The sequence below is a fragment of the Lissotriton helveticus genome, chromosome 7 (genome assembly GCF_964261635.1).
Source record: "Lissotriton helveticus chromosome 7, aLisHel1.1, whole genome shotgun sequence".
In the NCBI taxonomy this organism is placed as follows: domain Eukaryota; kingdom Metazoa; phylum Chordata; class Amphibia; order Caudata; family Salamandridae; genus Lissotriton; species Lissotriton helveticus.
In genome coordinates this window covers 1,298,834,085-1,298,853,097 of record NC_136068.1, presented here as the reverse complement: position 1 = coordinate 1,298,853,097, position 19,013 = coordinate 1,298,834,085, and the positions used below count along the sequence as shown (strand labels likewise).

At 49.6% G+C, this 19,013-nt stretch overlaps 1 protein-coding gene across 1 annotated transcript in view; it reads left to right on the top strand.

Annotated features, from left to right (window-relative positions):
• Positions 1 to 19,013, top strand: part of EVPL (envoplakin) — a 239,139-nt gene that overhangs the window by 199,030 nt on the left and 21,096 nt on the right. Inside the window, exons 13-17 of the mRNA XM_078654564.1 lie at positions 9,953 to 10,110; positions 10,556 to 10,653; positions 12,599 to 12,798; positions 13,088 to 13,266; positions 18,240 to 18,378. Of these exons, the coding sequence (XP_078510690.1) occupies positions 9,953 to 10,110; positions 10,556 to 10,653; positions 12,599 to 12,798; positions 13,088 to 13,266; positions 18,240 to 18,378 (774 nt within the window). The remainder of the gene's footprint in view (positions 1 to 9,952; positions 10,111 to 10,555; positions 10,654 to 12,598; positions 12,799 to 13,087; positions 13,267 to 18,239; positions 18,379 to 19,013) is intronic.

Genomic DNA, 19,013 nt, shown 5'->3' with positions numbered 1-19,013 from the left:
ACTGGAAGGGAGTGTTGTGCTTGTGATGGCTGGATTCCCATATTAACTATAAATGATATCAATTTGCTCACCACCCTAAATTCAGGAGTCTTCACACCATCACTATTATCTAAGTATTTGCATTTCTTCTGCTTCAGTGTATTGTCTCATGCTTCACACTTTGTAAATTGGTACTAAGAATAACAAAGTATGACTGGTATGTTAAATTTAAAAGATAAGCTAAACAGTGGAACGCGCTTCCCCTGGATCTTCGGATGGAACAATCTGAAAAAAATCTTGCGGAAAAAACTGAAGACCTGGCTCTTCCACACATAGTGCTCCTATGTTTCAGCCTGCTCTCTTTTTATTGCATCTCATGTAGCATCCTCCGGCCGCAGCGCGGGGACACGCAAGCTAGTGTAACCAGGAGCTTTACAAACTCTTTATTATTATTATTATTATTAAACGCCCTGCTTTGCTCACACCTCCTTCCTGCTTTTAGCCTCGTGATGAAGCAGTGGAACTTCAAATACTTCCATGAAAAGATTCACACTGCAAAGGTCAACTAGACCATGAGGAGGTCCCACCGCCTCCTTGTTCTGTGTCTCCATAGCGAGAATAAAGATCTGGATACAACTATTCGACCAATACTGGCAGACAACCACATTTACGGCAGCTGGGGTTTAAACACAACATGAAATATGTATACTCTGTAAAAAGGTTCTAAAGGCCCACAAAACGTCCCCGGCAATTCATGCTGGGTACTGCTACAGCATTACCTCCTCGTTAGTCTTCCTCGCCACATGACTGACATAGTGACGTTCAGCTCCACGACAGAACCCTCCAAAGTAAAAAAAGCCTCCCATCCCCTCCCAACATGGCCGACCAGTCACCCCTGACCTCTATAAGAGGCGGGCCGGCCCAACCAACAGCCTGTTTTTTTTGTTCTGCGCGATTCTCTCCAGAGGCGCTGTACAGGTAAGTCGGACCTGCTCTAGCTGGTCCGTGGGTTTTGGGTTGGAGGTCCTGTCTTAGCGGACCCGGGGACCTGGAACTTCAATTCCCCCCCCCTCTTCCTTCCCCCGGTCCTGTGGGGCCGGTTAGGTGCTGCTGTAGCGTGCCTTGGGTGTACAGGGGGAGGGGGGGGGGGGCGGCCGGGGATGTGGGTTTTTTGTTTCAATCCCTTGTCTGTTCCCGGTTGTTCTGTTATGGCCCTCTCCCTTTTCGGGCTCTGGTGTCCTGCGCTGGGGGTACCCCTGTTTATTGCTGGGGCTCTGGTGGTTTGCAGGCCCCTTGCGTGGGGCGGCCGCCGTTTCCTTTTTTGTCTGCGTTGGAGCGGGCCCGGCCTCCTTAGTGCTCGCGCTGTCAAGCCGTATGCATGCTGAGGGCCGCAAGTGCGTCTTGCGGCGCGTCCCTGTCTGCCGCGTTTGTGTGGTTTGGGCGGGCGCGTTTCTTACCTCGGTTTTCTGGGGCTGTCCTCTGGGGCGCTGCTTTATGCTCCCCTCGGTCTCTCGTGCCTCGGGTGTGGGAGTTCCTGATCTTACCTTCGGCCGGACTGGTGCTCGTTTCACGGCGCTGGACGCTGCTGCCTGTAACAGGTTTTTCTACCTTCAGCCCGCGGCTGGATGCCGCGCTGGGATTGGCCCCGGGCGCGTCCCGCCCCTTGTGGGCGGGGTTTCACGCCAGGTGCTGCTTGTTGTTTTGATTGCCTTCAGCTGGGTTCCCCTGCTGGCTATTTATTTTTCCGGCGTCCTGGGTGCCCCTGAGTTTCTCCTTTTCTTCTGCGAGGTGGCGTGTTACTCTTGATTGATGGATCAGGATTCTGTCGCAGCAGGGTCGGGGTCTGACTCTTTGCCTACAATGCCTTTTTCTGCGCAGTTCCTGCAGTTGATGATACAGTCTGCTGTGGCTGATGCCCTTGCGCAGCGTGATGCCCGGGGCCCTTCCTCGCCGAAGCGTCCTCGCAGGGACCCCACTCCTGTGTCTGACGCGGAGGGGGAGGAGGGGGATCTCCATGGCCGTTACATCCAGGGTCAGGAACTTCGTGAGGTTCTTTCCCGCATCTAGGATAACTTGGCTTTCCCTCCTCCTGCGACGGAGGGACGCCTCCCCCTCTGACCCTGTGGACAAGCGCGTGGAGGCTGCTGCTAAACGTTCTTTTGCTGCGGCTAATTTCACCATCAGGGCCTCGGCCTATTTGTCTTGCACGGTGCGGTCTTTGCTGAAGGACTTCCAATCCCTGGGTGAGCTCCTGGAACAGGGGGCTGATGTTGTCCCGACCCTTGCCTTGATGGAACAGCAGACGCGCCTTCTGTCGGACATCTCCTGGTCGCGGCCGTATTTTCTCCTCGTCTTCCAGGGGTAAGGGCAGCGCGCCCTTTCGAGGGAAGGGTCGCGGCCGGGGCGCCCCGTTCTTCGACTAATCCCGGTCTCAACCTTCAGCTGCCGCTTCCTCTTCCACCCCTAAATCCTGACTTTCGGCCGTCTCCCTCCGGGGTGTTCCCTGTGGGGGGCCGTCTCCGCCATTTCGTCCCGGCCTGGGAGGAGTCTGTCTCAGATCTTTGGGCTCTTCGGATTGTGAAGTAGGGATTTTCCATCGTCTTCTCATCCCCTCCTCCGGATTTTTTCCTCGCTACACCCCTGCCTTCCTCCCTGGTCAAGAGACGGGCCTTGCTGGCCGGAGTTCAGGACTTGCTTGCCAAACGGGCCATCCGCCCGGTCCCGCCTTCTCAGAGGGGTTCGGGCGTCTACTCCATCCTTTTTCTCGTAAGGAAGGTTTCTGGGGATTTTCGGCCAGTTTTGGATTTGAAGTGGTTGAATTCTTACATTCCGCATACTAAATTCAAGATGATCTCTCTGCGGGAAATTCTGCCTCTTCTGATTCAGGGAGAGGTGGTGGCTTCTCTGGATCTCCTCGACGCCTACCTCCATGTCCCGGTCCATCCGGTTTCTCAGTCCTTCCTCCGGTTCTGCGTTGGGGGTTCCCGCTATCAGTTCCAGGTACTTCCATTTGGCTTGTCATCAGCCCCGAGGGTGTTTACTAAAGTCCTGGCTCCCCTGGTGGGTATTCTTCACCAGGAGGGGATCAGGGTTTTTCCTTACCTGGACGATTGGTTAATCTCTGCCTCTTCTTTTTCCAAGGGGATGCTGCACGTCGGACGGGTCTGCGAAGTACTCTCCACCCACGGCTTCCTGATCAACGAGCGGAAGTCCCATCTGTCCCCCACTCAGGACTTGAACTTCATTGGGGGTCGGCTGGACATGGTGCTGGGGAAAGTGTTCTTGCCTCTGGGTCGCCGGGACACTTTGTGGCGGGATCTGGGGTCCCTTCTGGCTCGGGGATCCGCTCCTGTTCGCCTTTGGCTGAGGGTTCAGGGCCTGATGTCGGTAACCATCAATGTTCTCCCCTGGGCTCGCCTCCACCTTTATCCCTTGGTCAACCATCTGCTTTCCCTCTGGGATCCCCGCTCGGAGGATTACGAATTCCTGGTCCCGGTCTCCCCTCAGCTTCGTTCGGAGTTGGGTTGGTGGTTGGTGGAGTCTCACCTCTCCGAGGGTCTTCCCTTCTTGATTTCCCCTTCCCGGGTGGTCACAACCGATGCCAGTCTCCTCGGCTGGGGGGCGAACTTCGGCTCGGGGTTGGTTCAGGGTCGTTGGGATCTCCTCCAGTCACGCTGCTCCTCGAACTATCGGGAGTTGAAGGCGGTCCGCCTTGCCTGACTTCATTTTGCTCCTTCCCTCCTGGGTCACCATGTCTTGGTCAGGACGGACAACCGGGTTGTGAGGAGCTATCTCAACCACCAGGGGGGTGCAGGGTTCGCTCCCTTTGGTTGCTGACTCAGGAGTTGTTGTCTTGGGCGGAGTCGTCGGTCCTGTCCCTTCGGGCTGTCTATCTCCCGGGGTCCGACAATGTGGAGGCGGATCGTCTGAGTCGGAACTTTCCGTCTTTGTCCTGTCTCTCCCTGTCTCCGGTGGTGTTTCGCCGCCTGGTGTCTCGCTTCGGTCTGCCTCTGGTGGATCTGTTCGTGGACGGGGAGTCGGCCCTCCTGCCCAGGTTCTGCTCTCTCCTCCCGGTTCCGGGGGTGTGGTGTGTGGATGCCCTGTCATTCCCTTGGCCCTACGGTCTCCTGTACACATTTCCCCCCATCCCCCTGGTCCCTCGGGTCCTCTGCAAGATTCGCATGGACAGGGCCAGGGTGCTTCTGGTGGTTCCCGGCTGGGTTCGCCGCCCCTGGTACCCTCTCCTTTGCGAGCTGGCGGTTCAGGCCTGCTGGCCGATCCCAGATCTTCCTTTTCTTTTGAGGGGCCCCCCGCTCCCGGGGTCGGTGTTGCGCCGGCTCCATCTGCAGGCCTGGCTCTTGAGCGGGTGACGTTGCTTTCCCGTGGTTGCTCTTCGGGGGTGGTGGATTTGCTGCAGGGCTCTCGCAGGTCTTCCACCTTGTCCTCCTATGCTCGGCACTGGTCTTCCTTCTCACATTGGTGCGGTCTGCAGGGTGCTGAGCCCGCCTCCGTGGATCCCTTGCGGGTCTTGGATTTTCTTGCTGAGGGGTTTTCCTTGGGTTTGGCCCCTTCATCCCTGAGGGCCCAGTGGGCGGCCTTGCGGGCCTTCCGCAGTCTGGATTTCGATGGGCTGAATTCCCTGGTGGCTCGTTTGCTCCGGAGTTGTTTTCTCCGTCGCCCTCGGGCGCTCTGCCTGTCTCCCCCTTGGGGTCTTCCCCTCGTTCTGCGGGCCCTTCAGGGTCCCCCCTTTGAACCCCTGGCCTCGGTGGCTCTGAGGTTTCTCACTTTTAAGGTGATTTTCCTGGTTGCCATTGTGTCTGCCGGTCGGGTGGGCGAGCTGGGTTCGTTCCTTCGCTCTCCTCCCTTCTTGCTGGTTTTGCCTGACCGGCTGGTTCTCCGTCATGACCCCCGTTTTCTTCCCAAGGTTCCTTTCTTGGTGAACCGGTCTCGGGAGGTGTCGTTGCCCTCTTTCCCTCCCGACACGGATCCTTCCCTGTCCTTGCTGGATGTCCGGCGTGCTGTTTTGGTTTACCTTGAGCGCACGTCTTCCCTTTCCCGGTGTGATAGCCTGTTCGTGACATTCGGTCCCGTTCATTCTGGCCACAAGCCCTCTCTTTCCACCTTGAGTCGCTGGCTTAAGCAGGCTATCCTCCTTGCCTATGCTTCACTGGGTTCGGTTGTTCCGGTGGGAGTCCAGGGTCGTTCCACTAGGTGTCTGTGTCCTGGGCCTCCTTCAAGGGTGTCTCCACTGAGGAGATTTGTCGGGCGGCGACGTGGTCATCCCCCCACATGTTCATGGAACATTATCGTGTTGTCCTGGGTGGTTCTGTTCCTGGGGATTTTGCTGGGGCCGTACTGAGTGCTGGAGCGGTGGCTCCTTGATGGCCCTTTGTTTCTTGATTCAGGTTTGCTGTTATTCCTGTTTTCTTTCTTTTGTACTGAATAAACCTTGTGTTGGTTTTCTACTTCACCGTGTGGTGTTGTTTTTCTTGTGGTCAATGAAGCCTGTTGGCTTGGGTATTTGCTCACTATGTCAGTCATGTGGCGAGGAAGACTAACGAGGAGGTAATGCCCCGGTTACTTACCGGTAATCTTCATTACTCCGAGTATAGTCTTCCTCGCCACATGAGTTCCCTCCCCCCCTCCCTGTCTGGCTATCGGCTTCATTGTTTGCTTGGTGGTTCAGGCTGTTGGTTGGGCCGGCCCGCCTCTTATAGAGGTCAGGGGTGACTGGTCGGCCATGTTGGGAGGGGATGGGAGGCTTTTTTTACTTTGGAGGGTTCTGTCGTGGATCTGAAGCTCACTATGTCAGTCATGTGGCGAGGAAGACTATACTCGGAGTAATGAAGATTACCGGTAAGTAACCGGGGCAATAATCATTACGGCTGAATAGAGAGAAACACAACACAAAATTCTGGATGCATCTTAAAGAAATATGTTTTTTTAATTTAGCTTCCTGAAAACTGCCGAACAGATGAATAATTCTCAGACCACTGAAGAACTCCATATGCTAGACACCCAGATCTAACCTTCATAGTAAGAGAAACAGAAATGCACAAACGCGCGACATGAATCTGATGTTGACAAAAGCCAAGCAAAGTTTTGCAACCTACTGGGACACCCAGATGCACATACAAGTTCAAATGGAACACAACAGGGTGCTTGGTGAAAGCTAAACCTCAGCAGAATACCAGCTCAGAGGGAAGAAGCCCAAGCGCAGAACAATATTAACCAATTACATGATGGTTCAAGACCACAGCCTCGAGATTGAACCAGCTAATATAATGCTCGGCAAAAGGAAGCAGCACCAGATTTGTGAGCACTGAGATCCTGTCTTGCTGGGAAATTAGATCACTTTCCTGGAACACTCCTCAAAGTATGAGGAAACAGGATGCTGCTTCTGTGTGAAGGTCAGCATAAGGTCCCATGTGAATGGAACACCTCAGAGGTGGCAGTGGAAAGTGGACTTGCCTAGTCAGACTTTTATAGTATCCGAGACTAAATTCAAACACTAAGAATTCTATAAAGCTTTCTAATGAATTTAATCATGATGCCATGCAAATAGAGCATTATTGAACTAAACTAAACACCAGCATGAAAAGAAGGGCAGAAAGTCAGAGCAAGAAGAAATACTGAAGAAGAGAAAGGCAGATGAGATTGGGCAAGGCAGAAAAGTGAGTTAGAGCCATAAAGGGAGACAGAGGAGTAATAGATCAAAGAGAGCTAGACGCAAGGGTAGAGAAGGGCAGGGAGAGACATGGAGAAAATATAAAAAGGTGTTGTAGATGGACCCATAGAGACAGACAAGGGGCAGGGGAATAACTAGAAAAAGAACGTAGCTATGAACAAGTGAGAAATAGAGAGGAATGATGTATAGAGGGCAGGGAGATTGAGAATTAAAGACATTGGCAATGGCAAGAGGTGAGAGAATGGCTGTGGAATGGAGAACAGTCGAGACAAAGAAAGGTGTTTATGAAGACCGGCAGGGCCCAAACAGTGTAGTCCAACCCCATGCAGGACAGAACTAGCTCTTGCACTTCTCAGTAAGTGCAGATGTTATGTCACTGGTAAAAGCTGAGGAGGAAGTTACTGTGTGGATAATATTTATGGGGATAAGAAACTGGCCCAGTAGGTGGCCTCAGTTACAACATTGCTACTGAGCTCACCTACTAGGCCATCTTCATGACCTGCTGTGACCAGTAAAGTCATCATCCACTGGAAGACTATATCTACATTCATCATGTCACTGTCACATAGTTTTTGTTATGCAACAAAGCAAGACATAAAATAGCAATACTCTCTGTCTAGATAACCACAAAATAGAGTACTGAGTAGTGCTCATTTGATTGATTGGTCCACAGATTTGCGTCCAATTTTCTACTTCTGCTGCTAGTTTCTGAGGCTAAGCCCAATATGCAAAAGATCAATAGGTTGGTCGATCTCTCTTCTGTGCTGGAGTTCAAATCTCTTGCAGCTCTCAGTGTGCCCCGGTGCAAAGCTTCTCATATCGTAACATATATATTGTCCAGATGGATGGACAGACGTGTCAGCCAACTCAAGGGAAAATGAACTTGGCAATGGTTCCTGAGGTCTTGGAGTCAAGGCATTTCAATTTACTTCAACATCATAAAGGCATTTCCAGGCAATACTGCAGTCCCAATCCCTCAACTGGAAATATTGTAGCGTGTTTTTCTTTTGTGTTAAATGTCAACTGTTTTATTTTCTTCACTTAGGTCACTAAGGGCTTGTGTACCACTGTGCGACAGTGCACGCAGAAGCTTTGGATTGCCACAGAAAGTGACTTATCACGCAGTCTTTATTTAAAGAATTATGAATATCTTCAGTAAAAGAGCACACGTCATCTCAGGGCCCTAACCTCAGCTTCTGAGACATCCATGTGCTCCTGTTGACAAAAAGTCCCCTGACTATAATGTGAGGTCAGGAACCCTGCTGAACCAGATTCCAGTAAATTAAAATTTCCATACTGGATAAACAATTGGGCTCTCTGTTCTCCCCTCAATTGTCAGTCATTGGAAGGAGATGCTTGCATACACCGAGTGGCAGGCAGAGCATTATCATATAACATGGACTTGACGGCAGACATTAGAAGCACGTTAATTGTTGCCTTTCGCAATGCAGTCAAAGGTAAAGAGCTGTATAAGGCAAAATGGAGTGTGGCGTGTATTCATTGGTGTTGTCAGTTCACTTGCCAATTATGCCAAAGGCACATTCCACAAGCAACTACTCAGCTAAGGTTTCACTGACAGATCTGTGTGAAGGGGCAACATGACACCTAGTACATACATTCTTTAGACACTGCTGACAACCATGGTCATCAAGATGCCTATGTGCCTAAGAGATATTAAGGACCCTAGGTAGCCATCTACCACCCCCTCACACCTACCAAGTCTGTGGCATAGTACTTGTTACAAAGCATGTATAAAGCATATGAATTATTATCATATTAATGCGATAAAAGATAATAGGCCCGATTATACAGTATTTATTCTGTTAGGGCAATGGAGTAAAGTGCTCTGATGCCCTGATGGAGTAAACACTCTCTGAATTTAGAGATATCTGCCAGCCCAGCAGAAATCTATTAACATTGGCAGGAACCGCTGTCATGGCTGTTCCTGACAATGTATTAACCAACTATACAGTCAAAATGACAGTACTGTCAGTCAAACTTTTAACACGTTTTTCTCCCATAGTGTGGGGGTAATTTTACAGTTTTCACTGCCCCTTACCACCGGGATTTACCTAGCGGTAAGGGGCAATGGAAACTGGCCATTCTAATTGGGGTGGGTGGTTGAATCGCCAAACCTCCGATGGCCCAAACTCCATCGAAGATCAGGGATGCCGGCAGAGTAGTCTCCATCAGTGACATATTTAACCCCTTCGCAGCTGGGGGGATTCCCCCGCTGTGCTGGGGCGGGGGGGCGCGTACAGCACCCCCATGCTCATGACGAGGTCAGCTCGTCATGAGCCACGGCGCTCCAGTGCTCATGACGAGCTGAGCTCGTCATGACCGCGCCCGTTCCAATGGAATGTTTAGCACAGCAGGGGAATCAGCCCAGCGTGCAAGCGTTCCACGGAACGGGCGCAGTCATGACGAGCTCAGCTCGTCATGAGCACCGGAGCGCCGTCGCTCATGACGAGCTGAGCTCGTCATGAGCATCCAAGAGGTTAAGTCCATGAGTCGATTGCTCAGCCAAGTGGGCTTTCAGTTTGGCGGAGAAGATATCCGTCCCCGTTGCGATGTAGTACTCTCTCTGCTAAACTCTAATCAGCATATTTTACGTACTATGATTGGGCAAATACTCCAAAGAGATACACAGAACTCTATCCAAGCTGTAACCCATGCTCCAGTAACACGTCCCAACCAGCGAGATTAGCAGTGTTCGGAAACACTGCATTTACTCAGGGTCAGTTTATTCAAGGGACAGTTGCAGAGAGCCACCCGGCCTCTACAATACATTGTGTCCACTTTACACTTCGAGGGCTGGGCTTGGTCGGAGGAGATAAATAAAAGGGCAGATGGTCACTTGAGGCCATTGCCGACACTATAACCTATAAGCTATGTCGTTTGTGTGTACCGCTGCGCTTGGGGCCTGTGTACGCTCCTGCCAACCAGTCTACCCGCCATAGTGTCCTGGAACAGAGCCGGGCGTCCATATAGAGAAATGGGAGACTTTCCAAAATTGCTGAAAGACGAAGCCCAGTGCTAGTCGCCGCTCAGGGATCACTAATCTACACAAAATTCACAGATTTTCTGTAGGCAGTTGAACCAGACAGCTGGAGCTTGATTTGATTTGATTAAAAGATTTATAGAGCACGCAAATGCCCTCAGGCGTCTAGGCGCTGGGGTTGGTCGCTATCACATGGAACCGAGGACCGCTGGCAATGATTGGCAGAAAGGAGTCTGGTCAAGTGATGGGCAAGGCCCTTTTATCCCCCTGTTTTGTCTTTGCAGATGCAGCTTTTCAAGGGAGAGAGGTACGCTTTGAAGGACACCCGCAAACTGGACGCCTGGGTGGTGGAGAGTCCAAAGGGCGGAGAGAAGAAAGTAGTGCCGGGAGCATGTTTCGTCATCCCACCTCCTGATGCTGAGTCCATGGATAGGCTGAAGAGGTGAGGGGGTGCGGCGGGAGCCGTGAGGTGGGGAAGAACTCTTGAGAAGAGGGAGAAGATATAACTCTGTGACATTTCAGTCACAGAGTTATATCTTTCTGGGGTTTACTGTTAGGCTATTCCCAGCCTGAGACTTCTTCTAAGATGAACCAGTGCACCCACTTTAAATAAAACGCCCAGTGTCGTGAAATGCCAGGAGAGATGGGGCAGCATCAGTCATGTGCCAGGCTAGTGGCTTTGCAAGGCTAGCACTGGCACAGAAATAGACAAGCATGTGCAAACCCTAGTGCACGGATGTCCCACTCAGAAATACCAGACACTCTTATTCCACCACATGCACAGTAAAACGTATGCACGGTTAGACACCATTGACACACACATACAAATACCAACACACAAGCGTGGGTGTGTGCACAATATCTGACCCTCTCCCAACCCCTTTCAGGCTGGAGGGTGAGCTGGCCGAAGTGAAGAAGAAGCAGGCTGCAGTCCAGAGCACTCTGAAGTCCTCCAGCAGGGAGACCACCAGGCCCAACCAACTCGGTAAGTGATGGGTACACAATGGGAAACCCCGCGGGCCGGTGGGTGCAGGAGCGAAAGCGAAAAACAGGGATGAAAATATGCCAGAGAAAAGGAGACCAGTGAAGAGTGGTGAAGGAAGGAGGCATAAAGTGGAATCAAGACTTGGCAGCCTTGGCATTCGCACCCCAACATTTGGCAGCACCAGATGCGGGCTTGGGGCCATGCCCGTATTACATTGTAAATTAAGCACTGAGTAATACTGTCATAAACATCCTGAATGAAGCCTGAGCTTGAGACATGAGAACAAGTAGTAAAGAAAGTGCTGCAGTGGTTGAGACCAGAGCCGGTAAAAAAATATCAGATAAAGGACAGCTTTTCTGTCTGAGGCCTGCAAGATGAATGTAACCCCAAAGATAGCTCTGCTGTCTGAGGCCTGCAAGCTGTATGTAACCCCAAAGATAGCTGTGCTTTCTTGGCCTGTAAGATCTGTGCAACCTGAGCAATGCCACTTTATGAGTCTGTGACATCTCTGTGACCCGATGGTTACCTCAGCTTTTTTTTTAACCTAACTCTGATATCTAACTTGCTAGGCAGATCTACTGTCTGAGGCCTGAGCCCAATATTTAACCTGGAGGATGGCTGTTTTGTGGCCTTAGCTTTTGACATCAGATTAACCTCTCCTGTCTAAGGCCAGCATCTTGGAACTTCTGGCATAACTCAGCTGGAAATTGCAAAAAACACAGTTGATGGACAGAATGTAGAACAATGTCATACATTCACCCCAGTACAAGGATCTGGGCCTAAATCCATCGTTTGTTTGCACTCCACACCACCCTGGGTTAGACACTGGCTATATGCAAATCAGCTCTGACCCTGTGCCTCATGGGAACAGTCCAGTCCGAACTACCAAGCCATGTCTTTCCCAGACCGGAATCAAGCATCCAAGGACCGGTTTCTGGCTATCAGCCTTCATCAGCCTGGATAGCTTGACTCCAGTGGTGTGGAGAGCCTGGGACTCACGTCTGAGCATACCCAGCCCACTCGGGGTGAAAATTGCAAAAAACACAGTTGATGGACAGAATGTAGAACAGTGTCATACATTCACCCCAGTACAAGGATCTGGGCCTAAATCCATCGTTTCTTTGCACTCCACACCACCCTGGGTTAGTCACTGGCTATATGCAAATCAGCTCTGACCCTGTGCCTCATGGGAACAGTCCAGTCTGAACTACCAAGCCATGTCTTTCCCTAGAGCCGGGGATTGTCATATCTATGGATTCTGACAAAAAACCCTGCTTTCCAAGTCCTGATTCTGTGACATTATGTAATGTCTATATGCCGGAGCATGCAGCATTTTTTAAACTTAATATATTACACTGTATGTGCCCTGAAAATGTAAAATGTAGGGCAACCTGACACAACTTTAATGCCCTAGACCGTATGAATGTCTTTAACCTTGAGGTCAGAAATAAAAGGGACAAGCTAACAACTTTATCTTTCATTCTCTGTATGTTGATTTTTTAAAAAGCGCTGCTGCTGAGAGCTAATAATTACATAGGGGCTCTGCTCTGATATTCTCCCAGACAGGCTGCTGCTTGATCAGTGTTGTCCAAAAGCTAAAGTCCATTCAAAGGTTCTAGACCAAAAGCGATCTCGAACAGAGACTACATTAAAGCCAATGTTCATTCAGACCGTACTGTCAGGGGTGACCCTTCCACCCTGTGAGTGCGACTGTGCTGAGAACCCAGTGTGTGCGAGACAATGCTTGAATGAGGCAGCCCCAAGCTGCAGGATTCTCCCCTAGTGAATGACCCTGTGCACCGACATTTTCAAACGTACCTTTAGAGAGTAAAATAACACTGCTTCAGAGTTGAAATCAATACCCAGTGAGTGAGACTGCCGCACAAGGTTTGAGACTGCTGCCAAGAAGTGAGACATGAAATGTCTGTATTCTGTTTCTTTGCAGCCCCGTTGGGCAGTGGCGCAGCTGGCCGGGTGGTCAATGGAGAGGTGCCCGATACCCAGGGTGCCCAGCTGCTCGCCAAGCTGAAGGACATCAACGGGGAGCTGGAGGAGGCCGAGCAGGAGGTCCTTAGCCACGTCAGGGCCCCCGTGAGCCGTAGCGCCCCGTCCGAGGACCTCACCAAGCGACTGAAGGCCCAGGAGGTGAGAGCAACCTGCTGAGACCGTGGGGGCAGTCTAACCCCTCGAGACCCAATAGCCCTCCCGCGCGCACAAATCTCAAGTTATTCCAGGTCAGGTGTCAGAAGGTGAATGAGCTACTCACACCTGACCTGTGACAGCCTGAGGCAGATGCTTGAAATTAATCTCTGGGAAGGGAATAGCACTGCCCAAACCGGAAGTCGTGACAGGGTCCCTTTTAGGATTAGGTGTGTCGGTGGTTTAGCTGGCCTTAGCCTTCGCATTGGTTCCTAATACTCTTTTTGCACTCCAGGGGGTCAGCAAGAGGCTGCAGGCCATAGGGACCGAAAAGGACACGGCCCAGAAGGAGTGTGAATCCTACCTGGCGAAGAAACCCTCAGGGGCTGAGGCTGCGCAGATCCCCTCAAGCCTGACATGTGCCAAGAACAAGTATGATGAGGTCAAGTCCCTCTGCGGCCTCTACGATGAAGAGTGAGTACAGCAAGAGGGGAAGATGGAGGGGGGGACACCACACCGAAACCCAGGGTACCACCTCACAGCTAGAGAGAGGGAGGTCTTCTGGAGCGGGAAGAGATGCATACGGAGGAACAGAACAACACAGCCCAGAATTAGCTGTAGAGGGGCGTTAGCCTAAGTCATAAAAAGAAACTGTATAGTAAACAAAATACAATAATGGATCCATTGCAACCAAGAAGAGCAGCAGAGGAAGGCAAAGCCATATGCCGCAGGCTCTATCACAGCTGATGGGCAGCGGCAGAGATGTGGGTTATGTGATGGGTGGTTGCTTTTCAGGAGGTGCTTGATCACAGTTTGGAGGTGGCAGCTGAGGAGTAACTCTGAATGAGCCTCTAGTCCTTTGGAGAGTACTTCATCAATGCTCTAGATAGTACTTCGCCTCAAGGAGAGGTAGCATCCATTCCTGTGGCCCAAAGAAGAAAATAGATTGTGCCCATGCTCAATCCAACAATAGTGTGTAGCTTTCTTAACTATGAGCGCAGTCCAACGAGCATTGCAAATGAACTGGCTTTCAGGAAAAAACTTAAGACATGACTGTTTCCCTTATATCACTAATAGGCTCCGTTCTTACCATAGCACTCATCAGCGCGGGGAAGCCTGAGGGTAGCCATGTGACATACAAATCCCAAAATCGAATCAAATCTGCTGCACTTTATTTAATTGAACTAAGTTTATTAATGAAACACGCAGCTCATTAAAAGTAAGAAACGCCGATTTCAACTTAGAACAGTCATGCCCATTTCGAAACAGACAGGTGTCTGTAACCTTTTTTGCCACCTCCCCCCAAAAAACAAGCGCACTGCATTCTCAGTAGAAGGTAAAGACATCAGGCTCCCACGCCCCTCTTGCAGAAGAACTTCAGTCTGTTTTCAACAGACATCCAAAAGCCCATGGTCCCCCGACAGTGTTCCCGACATTTCTTTACAGATCTCCAAATTCAAGGACGCCAAAAAAGCTCTATCCTGTTCAGTGTGCAAACACGTATTGCTGTCCTTTGTGTTTCACCTTCAGTTCCTCTGGGAAGCCCTCTTGTGAGCTGTCCTTCCTCAGGAGCTTGTAGTACAGCTCTACATGATGTTCCTTACACAACCCTCCCCATGGCTTGACAAAAATCCATCTGCTGCTGTCTTTTCTCAGATGTGGTGGCCCAGTCTAATAATGTTGCTTATACAAGAAATGAAGAGGGGGACACGCTGGAGAGATCAGGACTGCCCACGTCACGTGAGGTATTACAGGAAGACATGATGCATCAGTCAAGGCCAACCAGGAGGGGCCTGCGAGAGGGATCATGGTCTGACCTCAACGCAAGGGTCAGCCACACCTGATGATGTCCGCAGCCATGGACTGTTATTTGGCTTCTTTCAACATAATTTCCAGCTAAAACCAGCACACATGTGACATCCTGGTTGTATTGTGGTTCCAGATATGCCCTGGTGCACAGTGGGACTCTACTCTCCTCCCCTCTCCTCATCTCATGTGCAAGATCTGCCTGAGCTTCACCACCGGGGATCCACAGTAGATATTGGCCGCAAGGGAATCGCCTCGGCCGTCACAACCTTTCACTATGTATGTACATAGCTCTGTAGAGCCTCAGCAGGGGGGGAGATCTGTTGTTTCATTTTCACAGACCCCCCAGATGCCAACTACAGTAGAAGAATGGAGTCATTCATAGTTTGTGCCCCTCTGCGGTCATCTCCAGGCACCTCACATGCATGACAGGCCTGCGATCGGTGCATATTGCAGGAGCTCCAAGTGGTTGTGGTTAATTTGGGCTCTCACTGACCCTGCTCCTCTTCTCGCTAATTTTTGAATATTTGGAAATTTCCAAATATAGTTCATGTCTGCCTCAACTTTCAGGCACAGCAAAAGGAAGTATAAAAGCTCTTGCTTGGGCCCTATAACTGAAAAAAACATCTATATGACCTTGTATCAGCACAGAAAGAGGCTGACAAGAGAATGGAGATGACAGGTACAGAGACTTTAATATCAGGACGCACAAAACTGGGGCAGAGGAGAACTTTGTTGGAATGGAACAAAGATACTCCCTATTTTTATCAGCTTGCTTACTTTCCAAACATTTGGGAATTTTGAAAGTAAACAAATCTAGGCAGCAACATTTGATGTCGTTTGTAAGCGTTCATTTGGCATCAAATGTATAAAAACTGGCATAGGTTTTCTCCAGCGAGTAAGTAGATTTCATGGGTTGTCCCTACAATCTAATTTGTTTTTCTCCAGAAATGTTATACTCTTGCAACAAATCTCTACATATTTTTCAAACATTTTAGATTGCCTGTTATGACATAAGTCTGCTTTCCCACTGGCACTTGCAAAGAGCTCTACCAATTGGTTTATTCTCTTTTATTAGAAAGTCTTGCTTGGCTGGCAGATTCCCCAAGCTGGTAAGTGGGCCAACGCTTCGTCAAAAAGTATGTGAGAGATCAAACAAGCTATACCGACAGCAGACAGACTCATTTTCGTTAAACCTAATGTCAGTAGCAGGTGGGTAGGAATCCGTTTTCTAACAGGAAAAGAAAAATATTACTTCCCAAACTTTGATGCCTGGGCTGTATTTTAGCAGCGGGGATTTAGGAAGACCGCCCCATCCTTACAATATAGTATGCTCCCAATCCAGCCTCTTCAACCACAATCCACCCTTCTTCTGGTTTGGACAATCGATACTGAAGCTTAATATTACTACTCTGCAGTGCTAACGGGAACATTAAGGCTAAGGACGGGCAGAAAGCCCATACAGAACAACAGCAATAATGGGTTTTCACAGATTGGACAGTGAACAAAATGGTTTAAATGACACAGATCATTGTGGTAGACCTGTTCACCAGCATCCGCATTGTTCACTCTGTTTTGCACAAATTTTAAGGAAACTGCCAAAACCCCACAGCTTGAGGGCGGCTCCTCTCACTGCTTTCTGAATCCTGCACTGTCTAAGGATCTTTCCCCCTCCCCGGGACAAAAAAGACTCTCTCTAGGGCTGCCAGTGTATTTACTGGAAAAAACGTTGCAGCTAAATTTAGACTTAACAAAAGTGATCTCCTTTTGCAGAGGCAAAACAACATTTAAGTGGTCAACCAATGAAAAGGAAGTTGAGAACACCAAGGAGAATAATTACTTTGGCACGCCATTCGGAGTATTATGCAGCTGAAATCCCTTTTTATAAAAATACCCAGAGAGCACAACAAAATGTAAACTCGTTCCTGAGGTTTTCATATAAATCTGGAGGGCAAGTTACTAAATTGTGCTTAAAATTCCTTGATGCAAAAATGTCATCTGAACGCCTCTGCACGCCTCATCCTCGACATCCCCCGCCACAGCCACATTACAGCCCACCTGAAAGACCTGCACTGGCTCTCCGTCAACATGAGGATCACCTTCAAGCTCCTCACCCACGCTCACAAAGCGCTCCACAACACCGGACCAGCGTACCTCAACGAACGACTCACCTTCTACACCCCGAACCGCCAGCTCCGCTCCGCTGACCTCGCCCTCACCACCGTCCCCCGCATCCGTCGAGAGGTCGCCGGCGTTAGATCGTTCTCCCACCTTGAACACCCTCTCCATCCGCCTACGACAGACCCTGGACCTGCCGGCCTTCAGGAGACTCCTCAAGACCTGGCTGTTCGAACAGTAGCAGCACCACCCCTCCGCCCAGTGCCTTGAGACCCTCACGGGTATGTAGTGCGCTCTACAAATGAACTGATTGATTGATTTATCTGCAAGTTCATACATCAATGAGATATTGCCCTGTTGCACCCTAGATGCCATAATAAATGTGCATAATGGATACTTCAGGTCAATATTAAGGGTACCTTGTTGTAAACTACTGCACACTACAGCTAGAAGCAGGAAAGCATTCCTTAGTAAATCCAGTGTTTTGTAAATCCAGTATTTGTAAAGCGCAAACAGCTACCCGAAGGCATCCCGGTGCTGGGGGCCGTCAGGAAGATTAAGCAAGCTATTGCCCAGAGTCACATGATGCTGGGCTGACCTGCCGCCGGTGATCGAACCATGAGCCCCAGATTCCAGTGTCAGTCGCACTGGCCTCAGCGCCACACCTCTTCCTTAGTCAGGGCAAGTCTACTAAAGGCAGAATTATTTAAAAAAAATCCCTGGGCAAACCTCAAATAAAAAAAAAATCAATTAAACATGTAATAAAGGAGAAGGGACATGCCAAGAATTGCACAACGCAGCACTCTATGAAATTATATGAAACTGACCCTTGTTGCACAGCACAAATGGTTACAATATGCAGGGCCTCATATTTACAACATGTCTGGATTATGCCAGGCAAATATACGTAGTGGCATGTATGTGCCATGCTAAGAAAGATTTAGGATTGCGCAACAGCAAGCAGTGGCTTGTTTGAGTTTAATAATCAAGGCAGACTCTTCAGTACAATTCTATTCATGTAAACGTATTTAATTTGCACAAAAGCTACTATGTATAGAAATATTACACAGGTTTTTTGCCCATCGTTTGCAGCCATCCCCTTTTGGCACTAGTATTTCACACAAAGCTAAAGTCTGCTACTGATTTTATCACTGAAATATTAGTGCCCCAACATACTCCATTCTGTTGGAGTGGAGTCACCCTTGTTCCAATCCCAGCCTCCTTAGGTTCTGTTCCTCAGTCTTGCCACTAACTGCTAATAAACCTGGGGCCTATTGGCTGCACTCTAACCATCATGAAAGGTTGCTCTGGAGGCAGGAGTGTCTGGGGCGGGGTCTGTCTTTTCAGGCTCGGCTCCAGCCCATGTGGTGTGTGGACGTCCTACGCCTATATTTACATTAGATACATACAATACACTGAATTTGATGGAAAGAGGGTCACTCTGTTGAGTTCTCATTATGGTGTCTCAAAACAAAGTAAGCTTGATAGCTAGTTTTTTAGAATCTTTGTCCTCTGTTTTTTAGAGCAAAGGCTGCCTTGAATCTGGAGAAAAAGATCAAAATCATGGACGAGGCACTGACCACCTTCGAGAGTGACCTGGCCAAGGATGCGGTTATTCCCTCTTCTCCCAATGCTCTTCAGGAGCGGACTGCAGAGATTAAGGTATGTCACCTGTTGAACAGGGGTCTCGGATGTGTGGGATGAAACTGCATAGAAAGGAGCTACTGAACCCAACAACTTTCTTGACATCCAAAAGTTTCCAAAATCATTATCACCACTACTGAGGACTGCTGTGTTCAGAGCCCTTTCAGAGATTGCCAAGCAAGCTCTTATAATACATGGACAATCACCGAATCACTTTATGTTCTGCTGATATATCTATTCTAGAAGGTGGTTATGATCCAACAACCTTCCTCCTACTATACTGCATCGCCCCTGTGCCAAAAAAGACTTTGATTTATGACCATTGAATACTTATCATCCTCAGCGTTATTCAACTGCTGGTCCACATTGCATGTCCCAATTCGACTCCTCCTCAAAGCTGCTTGTGCTCTGGCTTACTTTTCTATATGTACTTGTTTGACCTGACATGTCTCAATCCACAGTCTACACCCCTTCCTTCGCACAATCTGGTAATCAATTGGCTGCAATCTATCAATCTTTAGTGAACCTATCTAGTCACTTCACCAATCATTAACCCCTTACCCCGCTAGCAATGACATGTAACTCCCTCTGATTCCAACCCTCAAGCTGGGCAACGCATGTAAGGGTTTCTTCTGAGAACACTGTAGCAGCTG